Below are 17,644 nucleotides of genomic sequence, written 5' to 3' on the forward strand. Positions count from 1 at the left end.
AGTGTGGTCCCGTCATGCTATGGTTGACGGTTTGACCTGACAGCCCGGAGTTCGAGACACTCCGTGGCGTGTCTAGCCTAGTGGGCTGTGCACTCACATGGCTCGGGGAGTTGTGGTCCCGTCATGCTGTGGCTGGCGGCTTGACCTGACGACCTGGAGTTCGAGACTCTCCGAGGCGCGTCTGAAACAGTGAAACAGAGGCTCAGGCAGGTTATGGTGAGTTGCTTTTGAGTTGGGTGCTGAAATCCCGTCGTTAATGTCAGGGATTTTGGTTGGCAGGACGAGTGGGTTCCTGTCTGTTGTTGCTCCCTCTGCTCGATTGCATGCAGCCAGGGGCTGCATTGCGAGTAGGAGCGTGTAAACGATGGGTTGTCTCAGCTCGGTCGGTACAACTATATGCTGCGATGCGAGTCTTGGAGAGAGACTGGGTTAAAATTCCCCCGATACGGCTGACGCGTGCTACTGGTTTTGACGCACGTCGGAAAGGCGGTGGGGTGGTTACATAGAATTCCCCCCTAATATGGCCGACGTGCACGGTTTTAGGATGGAGACGCCACATCGGAAAGGCGGGGGGGGGGGTGCTAACGGGTGACATGTAATGTCTGTGGTGCTCCTCAGTGAGGGGTGCTGGGACGCCATTTTGTACACTCGTTGGGCCGCCATTTTTGGCGCACGCGGATCGCGCATGTGCCCGCCATTTTGTACATACACGGGTGGCCTCCGAGATATGGGGGTTGTACGTGTGAACTATTTCTGGGCAAGAGTAGGCATTTTTTTTGTGCCACGTGGATTTCACATATTTTCAAAAAAAAAAGTAGATACTGGGGCAACCTTGAAGTGAGACTTTTTTTTTGCCCAGTACATGGGTCAACCGGGAAGCATGGCTTCCTTGACCCGGGATGTTGTACGACATCCAACGTTATACCTTGGGTGCAGCATACTGGCTCGACCTTGAAGCATGCCTTCCTTGAGCCAGTACATGGGTCGAGCCTGACGTGCGACTTCTCAACCTGGGACGTAGGGAGACGTCCAGAATGTTAAGTGGTGTGTGTAGGTGGGTGTTAGACTTTCAGTTTTCGTCCTATTGCCGCCTGTGGGGTGGAACGGTAGCAGAGCGGTGTGAGACCCTGCCATCCATGGGGTGGTTGGGTGATTGATTTGATTTCCGGTGTTGGTTGTGCATCCAACGCGTCGGAATTTGTGTATTTTTGCTTTTCTTCCGATCATCTCCACTTCCCTGGGCCAGGTGGCTGGTTGTGTCCGACGAGCTGAGGCGCAGGCTTGTGGTGCTGTGCCTCAGGAGGTGGTTCTTCTCGTCACAGGATTCCTGCACCTGCTGCCCTTGGAGTCGCCGGTTGTGCTGACCGGATGTGGACTTGAAGGGGGAAGTGGAGCGCCCGTACATCACTCCTGCTCATCTTGTTGCCCAACTCCTGGGGAGGGGCCGTGCCCTTTTTCGAGTTCCCCCAGGACCTCCAATGAGAGCGTGCTTGCCTCCCCTGGGGGCTCAGCAACGCGAACTCGTTCGAAGACTGGCCGCTGTGCATGACTCTCACACCTTGTTGATTGCCTACGCCATTGTCAAACAGTGACTTTCATATGTCGGTGCGTGCGTACAATTTGCTATGGGTGGGCTGTGCTGAGGGATAAGCGGGTTGACCAGTTCTTCTCGGTGTACATATGCTCTCGCAGTGGCGGCTCCTGCAAAATCTCTCAGGGGGGGCAAATGTTTGGATGATTGATAAGGATAAGGTCCACCCATGCAATGGATAAATTAACAGCTTAAGCATGTAAAGGCAACTTCACTACTTTAATATTAATGAAAAATAAAGTGACTCTTACAATACATCTCCTTGTTTGTTTCTATACTCACTATTATTACACTACTTACATCACATTACTCGCTTAATACAGTGCTTACTTATACTGAAATTTTGCTCTTCTCTCTTTCAAAGTAGCAAAGTGATCAATTACTCTCTCATTGAAAGCAGGCATGTTCCTGACTAGTTCCCTCTCCATGGAAAGCATAGCCATTGCATTCAGACGTTCCTGTCCCATTACATTTCTCAGGAATGTCTTGATTTTCTTTAAGGTTGAGAAACACCTCTCAGCTTCAGCAGTTGTCATGGGAGTGGTTATGAGGATGTTCAACAGAGCAACAGTCTCCGAAAAAGTATCCTGGAGGTTGTACTTCAGCAAAACCTGGTACAGCGCTAGTGCACCACAGCAGCCCTTGAATTCTGGACTCTCTTAAATGACAGACAGTTCAGTCTTCAGCTTCGCCTTATTTAACATAGGGTATGCCCTGACAGTGATGTTCAGAGCCTCAACAGGGAATGTATGGCCATGCTGTTGAAACATCTCTCCTTGTAGCAGCGTGGCACTTACAAGGTGGTCGGAAAAGGAGAACCTTTCTTTGGTGTGCAATACAGTATATAATTTAATGTTGGGTTTGTCTATGGCAGTATATAGTAAGGTGTAGACTCGTGTGATGTAAGAGAATAAAGTTTAGATGCAAGCATATTATATATATATTTTTTTACGACGTAGAATTGTTATGTATTACTTACTGTTAGTAACTCAACGTATTGTAGAGTATATTTAGTATACTGATGACAATATGTAGTTTATACTTTAGTTGTTTACGTGGTGGTTTTAGTTACTGCAGCTACATACTATTAACACTCCTTCCCTTCATTAATGCTACCCTTATCCCCTCCCTTTGATGCTGCTAATCATGCATAATGCACGGGCATATGCAGTACTAGTCACATACCTGCATTTCCCATAAATATGCTAAATTCCTCTTGATATTTCATATTCTTTTGTTAAGGCTCCCCCTTTCTTCCCCCCTTCCAACCCAGCTTATATACATGCTCCAAGCACGTGTGCTGATTCATTCAGACGCTGTCGCCTCGACAGACCTGGTTTTCACCTGAGGACGGCTACTTGCGTTGTGGCCGAAACGTCGTGAGAATTATTTTATTATGTTTTATTTTTATTATTTTATTACTTCCCTTCTACGTGACTTTGCCGAAAGAACCAAGAAGATGAATTCCTGCAGTCACGAAAGCTTTAAATCGAAATTCCACTAGGTGGCGACAAATAAAATTGTTGACTGAAACGTGCTGACGTATGATGACGTAAGCACGTTAGTGCGAGCCCTCCCGGAAGCCATAGAGAATGCATTGCAGCGCCCGCCTTTCGAAAAAAATCATCTTTGAATGTAAGTCTATGGGACCACTCTGGGCGATTCTCAGCCGGAGTGAAATCGCCCAAAAAGAGGCGGTACTCCACAGAACGTGACATGACGCTGATTGGACTATATCCAGAGGCACAGTAACGGCTAGCATAGCTCTGTGGTTGAATGAGATTGTTAATGTGATTGAAAAAGTCCCTTTCACACATTGGTGGTGCGTCGCCCAATCGCCCTAATGAAGAAACCGCCCCTGTGCTCTGCCGGTAATTATTATCGTCGCCGGTTATTATTGATGTTGTTGTTGGAGGCACACTGTTTTCCTGTATTGTCACAGCCGGGACGGCTGTTTTTTTTACATGGAGGAGGGTGATGTAGTGATTGTGGTATCATTGCTGGGTACATACGCACACGTATGACGTCACTGTGCCAGGAGCGTTACTACCACGTGGGTCTACACACACATGACGTCATCCCGGCTGGAGGCAGGAATGACGTCAGGGCCGGTGCTGGACACGTGACCGGATCCCAGTGGGTGCCGGGGGTCCAGGGGGCCCTCGGGAGGCACGTGGACAGCAGGGGGGCTTCGAGAGGGTACTCAAAAGGCGAGGCGTGGCCGGGGTGGGGCCCGGGCACGCCGAGGCCCATATAAGCGGCCTCAGGAGGTTCGGGGCTGTTCCTGCGAAGAATGAAGACGCCTCGTGAAGATGCCAAGAAGAGAAGGCCTACAGTGAGCGGACTGCTAGCAGCCACCTGGCTGGGTCACGCTGGAGTAGCTAAGAGACAAGTGTGTGTTAGCTAGGGTGGGTCGGTGGTCACCACCCTATGTGTAGAGTAAGAGTAACTGTTGAGTAACCGTTGTGTTCATTAATAAATGAGTGTTGCCTCCCAAGAAGTGTGTGCGCCTAAATTGAACCCATTACATGTGTGTTTGCTGTTGTGGCCTTTGTAGGTGCTCGTTAACTCAATTTGCCACAGAAAACTACTTGCTATGAGGAAGGAACGTTGCCCGAAATATTTCGCATTGTATATTTTCCTTTTATGCCAGTGTTGTTGGTATATTTGAGTGTTTTGTTATTTGACTCAGAGGGCACTTGCATGTGGTATTTAAATCCTTTCATATTTCAACTTCTTTGGTATGCACTTTGAACAGAATGCACAGTGGTGGAGAACGAGTACAGGATACAGTTTCAAGTGTCGGACAAAGCTATGCATAATGTACTGCTGCATTTAAAGATATCGTCACATTGTACATATGCACTGCACTCGCGTGAACATGTTATAATTGTGGTCTGTGCAAAGACATTCATTTTCAGATTGCAATAAAATTCAGTAGCGAATAGCTATGATCATATATCACAAATACCAACTCGAACACTGAAGCCCATTAAAAATAATGTATCGATAAGATTTTCAGCATCCTCTGTATCTCCCTCCATGGATGTAAATAATATTTGATCACATTTTATTTTTACACTTGCGATACATGCCTGCATTAACTAGTGCGTGTTTGAATGGTTTTCAATTATGCATTTTTTATTAAGATAATGAACAGAATGAATGAGAACGTAAACAAGACAGTGCAAATGAGACATAACTATTTAAGCTCCCCATGAAATTATCCATTGAAACTTTTCCCATGCCATCCATCACACCACTGCCCACCACCACCAGTTTTTGCATTTTTTTCCGCACTCCGTACTCCCAGACTTGTCTCTTAGAAACTCAGCAGGACCTTGCGCCGTAGCCTGCCAGTCAATCACGTCGATTCCTGCAGCCACTACATGTGACTCCAACCTGACCGAGGTACTTTCCACCGCCCGACAACGTTGCCCCGTTCATCTCCGCCTCTCCGCATCCACAGCTTGGGCAGGCATGAAGAGAAGGAGGCCATGGTGCAAGCTGAGCCGAGCCCCACAGCACCTTGGCACCATGCCGGGAGCAGTCACGGCGTGCCAGCAAGCAGCACTGTTTGAACAATTGGAGCCCTGCGTAGTCATGCGCCAGCGCCATCAAGATCTCGCATAATAATAACAACGTTTTTTGGGGGGTTAGATTGCGTTCATATGAATGCATCGTTAAACCCGCCACCACCCGACAGCCAATTTTTAAGGTTTGTCACTTAAAGAAAAGTGCCATTTTGTTACTACTTCACATTTACGCTGGTGATTACAACCAGCTTCATAAGACTGATCCTGATTTACTCTCAAACACACATTTGCTGACGTAACAAATTGCCACGTTTTGTTAGTGGCAAATATTACTAATTAACTGTGTTGGGTGGTGGGAGGGTTAACGGCATTAATGTTTATGCCATCCATTTCACGACCAATATCCATATCATGGATAATGTTTATGGGGCACTTAAAATCGAGATTTGGAGGCCTTAAAATAAAAAATCTCAGATTTTCAGAGGTGTCATGTTGTTTGTGCGCTAAAAGCTGCGTTTGTATCATTTCAGCTTTCTACTTGTCGGGAAGTACCCTAGAGGTTGTTGAGACAGACAGATTAAGGTCTTTAATTATATAGAAACCGGGACAGCGCTGCTTTTCAGTTGCGTGGTGGACACGGCTGAGAGGGAGCCCAGGAGACGAGGGGACGGCCTGCCACCTCATTATTATTAATGACTACGAATATTAACAAGCATGTTTGTGCGTGACGGGCTTGTGATTCATATTAACGATTCGCCCAATTATGTAACATTGCACGCCGTTACATAACGGTGGCAGCATCCAAGACTCGAGGAAGCAACGTAAAAACGAAACGATCTGAACAATCGTCATTAAACCATTATTAACAAAAAATTATATAGGTCTTTAGGTAAAGCCGCGTAGATAGAAAAAAACAATATCACGACGTTTCGTCTTCAGGTGAAAAAATAATTCCCGCTCAAGACCAAACAGCAGTGCCAACTCGGTCCTGGGGCCTCCCCCAGGTCGACTCAGCATCAAATTAGTACATGGACGCGGTGTGCAAGCATCGCCACCGGGGAGACATGGGCGTGGTGCTGGCCACCCACCCCCCTCAATGCTACTCGCTCACAACACAGCTCGCCTCAACAGTCTGATCATGGATTTCGATTTAAAGGTTTCGTGACTGCAGGGATTCATCTTCTTGGTTCTTTCGGTAAAGTCACGTAGAAGGGAAATAATACAATAATAAAAATAAAACATTATAAAATACAATTTTCACGACGTTTCGGCCACAACGCAAGCAGCCGTCCTCATGTGAGGAACAGGGTTGTCGGAAAGACAGCGTCCGAATGGTCATGGCGATACCGGCGGGGAGGAATATTTGGCTCCAAAGATAATGGCATAGGGGCCCCATCCCGAATTGCCCCTCCAATGACATAGACCACGCCCCCAATGACACAGACCACGCCCTTTGCGTGTGGCCACGCCCCCAATGACATAGACCACGCCCTTTGCGTGTAGCCACGCCCCCAATGACAGACCACGCCCTTTGCGTGTAGACGCCCCCAATGACAGACCACGCCCTTTGCGTGTAGCCACGCCCCCATAGACATAGACCACGCCCTTTGCGTGTAGCCACGCCCCCAATGACATAGACCACGCCCTTTGCGTGTGGCCACGCTCCCAACGACACAGACCACGCCCTTTGCGTGTAGACACGCCCCAATGACATAGACCACGCCCTTTGCGTGTAGACACGCCCCCAACGACATAGACCACGCCCTTTGCGTGTGGCCACGCCCCCAACGACACAGACCACGCCCTTTGCGTGTATACACGCCCCCAATGACACAGACCACGCCCTTTGCGTGTAGACACGCCCCCAATGACACAGACCACGCCCTTTGCGTGTGGCCACGCCCCCAATGACATAGACCACGCCCTTTGCGTGTAGCCACGCCCCCAATGACATAGACCACGCCCTTTGCGTGTAGCCACGCCCCCAATGACAGACCACGCCCTTTGCATGTAGACACGCCCACAATGACAGACCACGCCCTTTGCGTGTAGCCACGCCCCCAAAGACATAGGCCACGCCCTTTGCGTGTAGCCACGCCCCCAACGACATAGACCACGCCCTTTGCGTGTAGCCACGCCCCCAATGACATAGACCACGCCCTTTGCGTGTAGCCACGCCCCCAATGATATAGACCACGCCCTTTGCGTGTAGCCACGCCCCCAATGACACAGACCACGCCCTTTTCGTGTAACCACGCCCCCGATGGCATAGACCACGCCCTTTACGTGTAGCCACGCCCCTACGTGGGCGGGCATCACCCTAAACCACGCCCCCTCGCCGCTAACCCCGCCCATCCCATCGTTGCTCCGCCCACCCCCCCGCAATCTCTAACTCCACGTGGCCCCACCCCCGACCTCCCCCAGCGTGCCGTGGACTCCATCGGAGGTGCGAGACACAGAAGAAGAAGCAGCAGCAGAAGAAGAAGACGAAGACGCGGCGGCCATGGGGAACTGTGAAACCGTGGGGCCCAACGAGGCACTCGTAGTGTCGGGTGAGTCCGCCTCGACACCGACGAGACGGAACGTGACGGAACGTGACGACGGCTGTCGGTGCAGGGAGCGTGCGGGGTGAATGGCGCGGCGTTGCGCCGCGGAGGAAATGGCGCGCCCTTTTGTTGCGGCCTGAGGGCTGTGGGGCGTGTTTACGTGCTCGCGCGTGTGTGTGTTTGCATGGGTGTATATAAGGTGTGTGTGTATGGGTGTACATACGGTGTGTGGTCGTGTGTTTGCGTGCTTGTTTGGGTGTACACACTGTGTGTATGTGCGTGTGTTTGCATGGATATACACGGTGTTTGTGTGCGTGTGTTTGCATGGGTGTACACATGGTGTGTGTTTGCATGGGTGTACACACGGTGTGTGTGTGCATGGGTGTACACACGGTGTGTGTGTGCATGGGTGTACACACGGTGTGTGTGTGCATGGGTGTACACACGGTGTGTGTGTGCATGGGTGTACACACGGTGTGTGTGTGTGCATGGGTGTACACATGGTGTGTGTTTGCATGTGTGTGCATGGGTGTACACATGGTGTGTGTTTGCATGGGTGTACACACGGTGTTTGTGTGCGTGTGTTTGCATGGATATACACACGGTGTTTGTGTGCGTGTGTTTGCATGGATATACACATGGTGTTTGTGTGCGTGTGTTTGCATGGGTGTACACACGGTGTACACTGTGTGTATTAGTGTGGGTGGCGTTAGATGTGTGGTCCTGACCACCCACCCCCTCGTGTGCCGTGCTGGCCTTCTTAGCTGCTCGTGTAAACCACTAACCACAACAGTGTTAATGCTATACAATATAGTGGGGGGGGGGTCATCTTAGTTTTTCTAGACAGCGTGTGAGTGTTTACATGAGTGCACATATGGTGGGTAATATGCGTGCATTCGTGTACATGGAGTTACACTACCTCAGTGCATCATTGCACAACATTGGTGCATAGTTGTAGACGGATGTGCTGCATGTTTTCATATATAACGTGTGTGTTAAATCGGTGTATCGTGTGTGTAGTTGTGTACATTGTCCATGGGGCGTGTGGCTGTGGGCATAAGTGTGTGTCTCGTGTGCATTGCAACCTACGATTTCACGCATGAGCCAATCCACGTCATACGTGTGGATAATTATCATACGTGTGGATAATTTTCATACGTGTGGATAATTTTCATACGTGTGGATAATCTTCATACGTGTGCTGCACGTACAATGGTATATGAACTGGCGATGTTCATGGGGAAATGCACACAATTTAACGGGTCCGTATTTTTGAAACCTATCGGTCAGAATCTTTATTCGAGAACGCAATGACATCCCAAGTTTCTTAATCAAAGGGAAATCTCATCTCGAAATTATTTTTCGCGTCTCCCGTGCAAGCTTATTATTATTTTTCCAATAATCTGCACAGGACACCGCTTCTGGTGTTGTCATTGCTTTAAATCTACAAATGCAAACGCATTGGCATCAATCGCACAACGAGCGGCCAATTAAATTATAATGGGAAGCAGCAATTGAACGGCGGAGGTGATCAAATTACGAAGCAGATGAGCCCAAAAAAAAAACCACACAGACAAGACGTAACGTCAAAAATCGTTTGCACAGAATTTTTTTAAAAGAAAATAAATCAGTTTATTGCAAGAGGTCGATTGAGAGGGAAAAATGTAATCTTTTGGGTGGGAGGGGCGGCTTAGATTCAGCAGTGCATTTGAATAGGGTGAGGCAACGTTCTGTGTTAGAAACTAAATTATTCAAGGTTTTGCAAAGCGGCGGCTTTGATCAGTGAACAATTATCCACAATCTGGTATTGATTCTCGCCGCTGGACACGCGAATGTTGTGTTGAGCTTACGTTTCGAGGTTTTAAACCCAGCACTCTACAATGTACGCAACCAGATACATTTGGTGGAATATCATTCGCAACCGCTTGGGATAAGCATAAATACAGACACCATCACTGTTACTCGCGATACCCCCAATGAGTGCACGCACATTGACTTATTTACTGGGCCTAGAACGGTGCATCGATGAACATAGCCGATTCTTGACCCAAGCGAACCATGCATTCCAATCACCCAAGAATCGATGATTATGCATTTGTTCAGTGTGTATTTCACACGTTTTAGTCAACAGATATGTGGGATTTTATGTGTATCCTCAAGAGAGGCGTGGGCACATTGAGACATGGAAAAAAGGGGGCACATACACTTCTTGTACTGATAAAAGCCGAATGGTGTAAGGAAAGAAGAGACCATTGCAAGAGAGACGGTTACCAAAGACTGGGTGGTGGACACAGCCACAGTCACTGCGAATCCAGACGGGATTGAGTCCCCAGTGATTACTGTGGCACTAATGGCTTTGAGGGCAGCACGGAGTACATTTCTGTAAACAACATTTTCTTTCAGTGGATACCAATTCACTAGAATGCACAAGCTACACGAGCTACGGATCGATATCCCTCAGTAAAGTCGCGTAGAGTCGAAAGAACCAAGAATATGAATCCCTGCAGTCACGAAAGCTTTAAATCGAAATTTTATAAAAACGTACTTAAATATTTTTAGTTCTTTCGTTAAAGTCACGTAGAAGGGAGAGCTTTAAATCAAAGTTTACGTACTTAAAGCTTTCGTAACTGCAATAATTAATATTCGGTAAAGTCACGTAGATAGGTAACCTACATATTCTGATAATTCTGATTCTCTGGCATCTGAGATGTATAGGTAAAAATTTTCAGCTGCAATATATGCATTTGATTAATCGTCATTTCGTCCATGGGCCAGTGCAAAATTCAGTACCACTGGAGGTGTACACATTGAGCGATACCAGTTTGTGCATATGTCTCATGAAAATTTGATTACGTGATAACGTAATTATTTCGTGTGATCATTGCATAATTCACATTTATTGGTGATTTTAAATGTTTGTCCAACTGAAGTGGTTCCATTTCATGGACTAGTAAGAACACATTTCTGCAGAAGCCCCTTGTTTGATTAGCTGAGATGGAGCCGCGCACAAGTCATTGTGCTGTGCCTACTTGGTCACTTGGAAGTTTGCACTTGAAATATATCTTAAGCTGTGCAATGTCCCTGTATTGGCACAGTATGAGGAAAGTACTGTGTGTTGAAATGCTTTCGTGATTGCCAAAACCCGAACAAATGGGAAATGCTTAACCGCACACAATGAGATACGGTTTCGTATTGCATGTGCATGTTAAAGGTTTTTTAGATTTAAACCTGCGGAAATATGTGAAAAACTGGGTTATATGTGACTCATTTAGATTGTTTCTGTAAAAAAATGCAAATTTGCTGGAAATGTTTAAACTCGGGTTAATGTAAAATCAGGAGCCATTTACATTCCACCCCGCCTAATTCTGATTGCCGATGCCTGGCATAGTACATTAAAACAATGGATTTTCAGCACTGCTTTCTGCTCAAAACCTTGGTATGAAATTTTATTAAACTTTTAAAACATCACATTTTTGTTGGACATTATAACGAAAACCTTGGCGTAGTAAAACTCGACACTGGCACTCAATAGGCGGTTCCTCCACCCCCCATTGAGCCCGTGGTGGTTAGACTCTCCGTCAGCCCAGCTGCAGGACCTTAGGTCGGTGGTGGCAATGTTTTTTAACCCAGCAAATCATGCCCCGGTATCGGGAGTTACACGTAACCTGAATTTCCAGCATTCTTGGGAGAAACAATATTGCATTTTTTGACGATTATTTTTACACGAACAGGCGGGGGAGATGCACTGTTCGGCTGGCATCTATCAGGGAGACTCTGCGCTTGACTTGTATTGACTTGAAAAAGATTGCCTTGAATGTAGGGCTTTATTTAGACCGAATGTGCTTTTACTTAGGCACTTACTGCATGACCGGCTTCAATTGTACGGAACAAAAACTCAGCTCCTTTTTCTTCGAGTAGTAATATTCAGCATTCCAATATTAGTTAGTTTTTTGTGCAAACATAAAGTTTTATCTGCAGTTGATGAATCCAGGTTGTTTTTATCTGCATCTATATCTGTCATCACAGCCACAACCATGACCCGGTTTATTAAGCAATGGAGTTGCGTGTGTGATTGCAACACGTGTAGAGTGGGCAGGCCCAACAGCGGCCCTCTCATGAGTGGGGTAGCTGTTTTTGTTTTAGTCGTCTTTGTTCCCGTGCTCTGCTAAACCATAAAGGTAGTTCTAACCCTGAAGATTACCCTCTAAATCTCGCGTGTGGAATGTTGTAGGGCCGTTCCCATGCCCACAACTGCCTAAGCATATCGAGTAGTCTGTGGTTTGATGGTCTCTTTTTTTCTTTTATGTGAACCGTTCTTGCTCGTTTGCAGCATAAACATTCAGTTACATAATCCACACATGCTGCCCTTGTAGGCTTTCACGAGGTTGAATTATAATTTACACACAGAGTTAATCATGCTTTAAGAATACGAACAATCTCCAGCGCCGTGAGCAGCAGCTCTGGTTTCCTGTAAGCAGATAATTTCTGGGAAAGAGTATCATTCAGCAAAGAAGCTCAAAACCGATGTCATGAAATTATTTCAAGGACTGGCTTGCGGTGGTTTAGAAGCAAATTCTGAAAGTGCTTTACCGAACGTCTGTTTATAAAAGTGCAACTCGATTCGACTGGTTGAGACTGCGTTTCCAACCAGCATAAACAAAAAACACATCAAGCAATATTGTTTATTCCAAAAAGCAGATTAAAGATGCTTCAACAAACTTATGAGGCCCATGCAATTTTTTTAAAATGTGCTTTACTACAATTGCTTGGTGTCTTTCTGAGAGAGGCCTCTCGGCTGAAATATATTCAGTGGCGTACTCTTAGGTTTTTTAGATAAAGTCACGTATGTGTCACGTATGTGACACATACAGACTTTACCAACACAAGTCTCTGTCATCAGGTGGGACCGTCACAGCTAAATTTACTGTATCTTGATACAGCTAAATTTACTGTATCTTGATACAGTAAATCTTGATACAGTAAATTTAGCTGTGACGGTCCCACCTGATGACGGAGACTTGTGTTGCCTCCGAAACATCGTGATTTATTATTTAATTTCAATTATTATTTAGTTTATTATTTATTTTTTACCTACGTGACTTTACCGAAAAACCCTAAGAGTATGAATCCTTGCAGTCACGAAAGCTTCAAATCTAGAATATTCAGTGGCAGTTTCAACTAGAACTTAATTATTTTGTTGAATGTGTGCAGTTGATAATGGCTTTAAAATGCAATATTAATGCAAGCTTGATTCTCTGCAGCTCGCTTGTTCAGTCCTACAGGCTTAGCACTGTGTCCAGCTTGACAAGAGGGAGGGGCGACACTGCCATCGCCTTAGGCCTCGTATTGTGCAGCCTCGGACAACAAAAGGCTCGACAGCGAATCGGCAGCCGTCGCTACTCCTGATGGGATGCGTAATTTGTATATGCGAATGTTGGAGCCGACAGGGAGATAGGAGTGAATCGACGCTTGGAGTATGGCAGAGGTCGCAACCGGGTACCCGATACCCGTACCCTACCCGATACCCGGCTACCCGTACCCGGCCGGGTACGGGTACCCGTTTGCGACCCTGGTGCGGCCGGGTAAGGGTAAGGAATCAAAACCCGTTTGCAACCTCTGGAGTATGGTGTGCCCTAGATGCTAGTCGGCTATAAATAGCGCGGCATTCATTGCAGTAAATTCCCTGCACAGATCCTTCCTGGGCTGCAGGAAGTGAGGCAGCCATTTGACATGTTTAAAAAAAAAGATCCATTTACTCCATCGGCAATCATTTGCATTATTTTTGGCATTCACGGCTTTTGGCCACCGATGCCACTAGAAAGAATATGATGCCCCACCCCGAGAAAAAGGTGACATCTTAATTTATTTCATTTATGTATATAGAAATCGAGATTGAAAATTCATTTCTTTAAAACTGCGTTTTGCGTTTTAGTGTGTTGCCCTTTCCCGCTCCTCAGATTAGCATTGTTGGCTACGTACGGTGCGAAATAAGTTCAACAAACATATATGTATGTTACATGAACTCTTTCGAATTCGGCATTATTACAACATGCCTTGCTCTGCAGTCATTTTCATTAAACGTGTGTGCTGTTATTTTATGTTTTTACATGCCTGTGTACCAGTTGTCATTGCACACCCTTAGAGATAATTTCACAAGGCCCTGATCATTTGCATTGCAGACAATGTGCCCTCGGTAAACCACTGCAGTGCCCAAAAATAAATATGGGTGCATTTTAATGCCATCCAGATCATAAGAACTGGAGCCTTTTAACATGGTTCTGCCCGATGCTGCGCCCGAGATGGGTGGTGTGCTAATGAGTGTGTACGTCTATGCTGTACCCCGGTGACCGATGTGTTAACGAGTGTGTGCATGTCTGATGCTGTGTCCGAGATGGCTGGTGTGCTAATGAACGTGTACGTCTATGCTGTACCCTGGTGACCGATGTGTTAACGAGTGTGTGCATGTCTGATGCTGTGCCCGAGATGGCTGGTGTGCTAATGAACGTGTACGTCTATGCTGTACCCTGGTGACCGATGTGTTAACGAGTGTGTGCATGTCTGATGCTGTGCCCGAGGTGGGTGGTGTGCTAATGAACGTGTACGTCTATGCTGTGCCCTGGTGACCGATGTGTTAACGAGTGTGTGCATGTCTGATGCTGTGCCCGAGATGGCTGGTGTGCTAATGAATGTGTACGTCTATGCTGTGCGCAGGTGGTTGGTGTGGCGCTGATGAGAAGAAGTACGTGACCGGAGGATGGTCATGGGTGTGGTGCTTGGTCTCCCAAGCTCAGAGGTGCGTATTTGTGGCGATTTTTTACCCATATAGCTCTTGTGCCACTGTCGCCCTGAGCCAGGCATGTCAGCATGCCTGCAATGTGACACGTGGTGTACACAGACCAGTTATGCAACATAAGAATGTCATGAGCTATCTTTTCCTCGGTTCATGGGTCATGCATTGCATTGTGTAACAGTATATATATTTGTCATCCGTCTCCTGAATATATGCACCGAATGTAGATTACAAAACCTGGTATTTAATCTTGTAAGGATACAAGTCTGTTAATAAACGCACACACACATAAAGCAAATGTCTTAAGTTAATCACCTTAAATTATAAAATTAGTTATTTGTTTCCCAAAGAAAGGCTCACTGAATCTCAAGATTCTTACTTGATTTTTTGGCCAGTTGATTTTTTGGCCAGTTCCTTTGAGTATTTTTGTGTCTGAAACTGAGAAGTCAGAAACCTCATAACTTTGCTTGATCCACCGACCCGGCCTCTTAAGTTGTGTGGTTGAAATGCCTCCGCCACCATACCCAGCAATATTTGTATATTTTCCCTTGAGTAGTACATACACTGTATTGCATAACAATCCTTACATAATGATTCCAGTGCTGTTTTTACCGTGGCCTGTTTAAACCTACTGATGCCTTAACCACTCAATAAAACAGTCCATTGCATCTCCCGTGTGCATTTGCCCTCAAGATTTAAGGGGAAAAAACAGTACGTGCGGGCTTCTTTCACATCAGGCAAGGGGAAGGCACTTTTAGAACTACCCTTTTTTTGTCTTTGTTATATCTCAACACGAGCCTAAGACATAGCACAAATCACAGCGGAAATATGGGGGAGGGGCGGGGGACACATACACTCCGCAGACCACGTCCGAGAACTTAGTGCTCCTCCTGTATTTAGAGGAAGGAAAACAATTGACCTCATTGCCCCACTCTCGATGTGAGGACCGCTGAACCGGAACAAGGAATTTAGTATGAGATGGGGAAGACAAGGGAAGAGGAACTAACAGCGTGAAGGGATCGATGGGAAGAGAGGAGGGGAAGAAAGGGGAGAGAGGGGGGGCTTTTAGAACTACTCTTAATGGCAGGCAATGTTGTAATTGCCATTGCATTTTGGAAAGTAATTCGCCACGCGGACACGCCGACTGCACTTTCAGCAAGAGGCACGTTTCTTGTTGTCTTGCAAGGATGCAAATGGGGCATGTGATGTAGACCACGGTAGAGCAGACTGTGGAAGCTGGTGGGTGTCAAATAAAGAGCAGTAAGGGGCAGCGGCCATTTGCAGAGAAAGGTCGTCATTAAAATCCCAGTAACAAAAAGTAAAGCCGCCTGGTGAGGAATGTGAGGTATTTGTTCACGTGACCAGAGCCAGCCAATCAGAATGCCACAAATTAAATCTGGACTTTAAACCGGTGGTTGCTTAATTGTTTTTTTTTAACTGAACTTCACCAAATTGCTTATCAAACAAAGCATAGCACAGGAGGATATGGGTGGGGTGCGATTATTTTCTTTCGAAAACAAATGCAGCAGCCGTTCCCACCGTCATGCGTGCACGTGTTCCTTAGCAGAGTTGTGTTGTTGCAGGGTTTGATATCGGTGTGTACGCCTGTTTGACATCTGTGGAGCTATACTGAGACCCAGTATTCTGATTAGATTCCCGGCCACTACGAACATAAGTAGCGAGGGATAATTGAACTGGTCATGACATCCCCCCCATTAACCAATCTGCAATGACCAGCGTGGTGAAGTATGTTTTTTTTAAATCAAAACAACCTACATAGCTGAAAAATGTGGATTGGCCTTCATCCAAAAGTACACTGAATAAGAGCTAAACGTTATTATTATTATATAGATCTATTATTCACAAACAACATCACTTTAGCTTGCAGAAATTTCTGAATGTTATGAATAACATTGGAACGGTGACTGGCAGTGTGGACTAGAGAAACGTGTTTTTACCAAGGGTACAAAACCTCGTTTAGCGAGCATCCGTAAAGGCTTGCACCATCACATGATGATGTGATGATGAGGAGGAGCCACAAGCACACATTAATGGCGTGCGCACGCACACACACACACACTAGGCACTCACTCCAGGCTGAATTTCTGTCAGGGGAAGTCCTGTCCAGGCTGGGAGACGTCCTCATCGCGAGCGACTCGTTCGTAGCGCGGTGCGCCAACAGCAACCACGCTCCTCCTAACATGCACATATTCGCTCGCAGACGTGCACATGGCGGCGCGTACGGCTGCACGTACAGCATTGTAATGTAGTGCATCCATTGGCCCTATCGGACCCTGGTGCGTCACACGATGTTCTGGCTCCGCTAGCGAAAGCGCACAGAAAGCGAGGGCTTGTTAATGAGAGGTAGTCGTGAGTTACGTGGCGCAGAACATGGCTGCAAGCGAGGAATATATGCAATTGTGTTCCCAAGCGAGGGCCCTTGCCCTATGCGCCATTGTCTGGTCTCCGAGCTGTATTCTGCATCCTGTAAGATTGTTTTAGATCAGAAAGCGGCCTTGAAATTGAACAGTCATTTTCACAAGGTGGCATACTCGTGATTGTGATTTCAGATGATTGGATTTCTCATGGTCCTAAATGGGGATGGATATTTTTCATTGAATGTGTTTTTACGGGTTCTTCCTAAAATGTTACTTGCAGGTTTGTGTGCTGCTCATTGTGTAGAATGCAATGGCCATCTGACCTGCATTGTTTCATTGCAGTACAGGAAGAAGCGCACTTCGTGATGAAACTGTAGCTGGCGTGCTTCCCAGTGTTCTGAGGAATTGAATAGTTGAATTGTGGGTAGACTGTACAGGTCTGGCGGTGTACGGCACAGTTAAAAATAAAATTAGAATTGATGTTTAAAATGAGTCTGTAAATGCTAATGTGAAATTCCCATTGCCGATACAAAGTGAAGGGCTGTGGGATGGATGTAATGCATTTAATGTGGAAACAGAACCGTGCTCAGTGGACTGATTAATGCACACTTTGGCTCTCACAGACACATCAGTTCCCTGCCCATAATTGCAGTTAGTCTCTGGAGTGCCCGTTTACCCCTTCATGACATCATGCCGATGTTAAACTCTCCACAGTACGCTTACGAAGATGCGTGTATCTGCACTGTACGCTCTGTATGGTTGCAGATTGACGCTTTGTCATCAGTTTAATAAATATGCTCCAT

At 46.5% G+C, this 17,644-nt stretch overlaps 1 protein-coding gene across 2 annotated transcripts in view; it reads left to right on the forward strand.

Moving 5' to 3' along the window:
- Positions 1-7,534: 7,534 nt before the first annotated feature.
- FLOT2 (flotillin 2) overlaps positions 7,535-17,644 on the forward strand; it is a 31,795-nt gene continuing 21,685 nt past the window's right edge. For both annotated transcript variants that reach the window (XM_078873756.1, XM_078873758.1), the window contains exons 1-2: positions 7,535-7,679; positions 14,385-14,466. In XM_078873756.1, coding sequence (XP_078729882.1) covers positions 7,631-7,679; positions 14,385-14,466 — 131 coding nt within the window. In that variant the 5' untranslated portion in view covers positions 7,535-7,630. The remainder of the gene's footprint in view (positions 7,680-14,384; positions 14,467-17,644) is intronic.

The sequence above is a fragment of the Lampetra fluviatilis genome, chromosome 37 (genome assembly GCF_964198595.1).
Source record: "Lampetra fluviatilis chromosome 37, kcLamFluv1.1, whole genome shotgun sequence".
NCBI classification, from domain to species: domain Eukaryota; kingdom Metazoa; phylum Chordata; class Hyperoartia; order Petromyzontiformes; family Petromyzontidae; genus Lampetra; species Lampetra fluviatilis.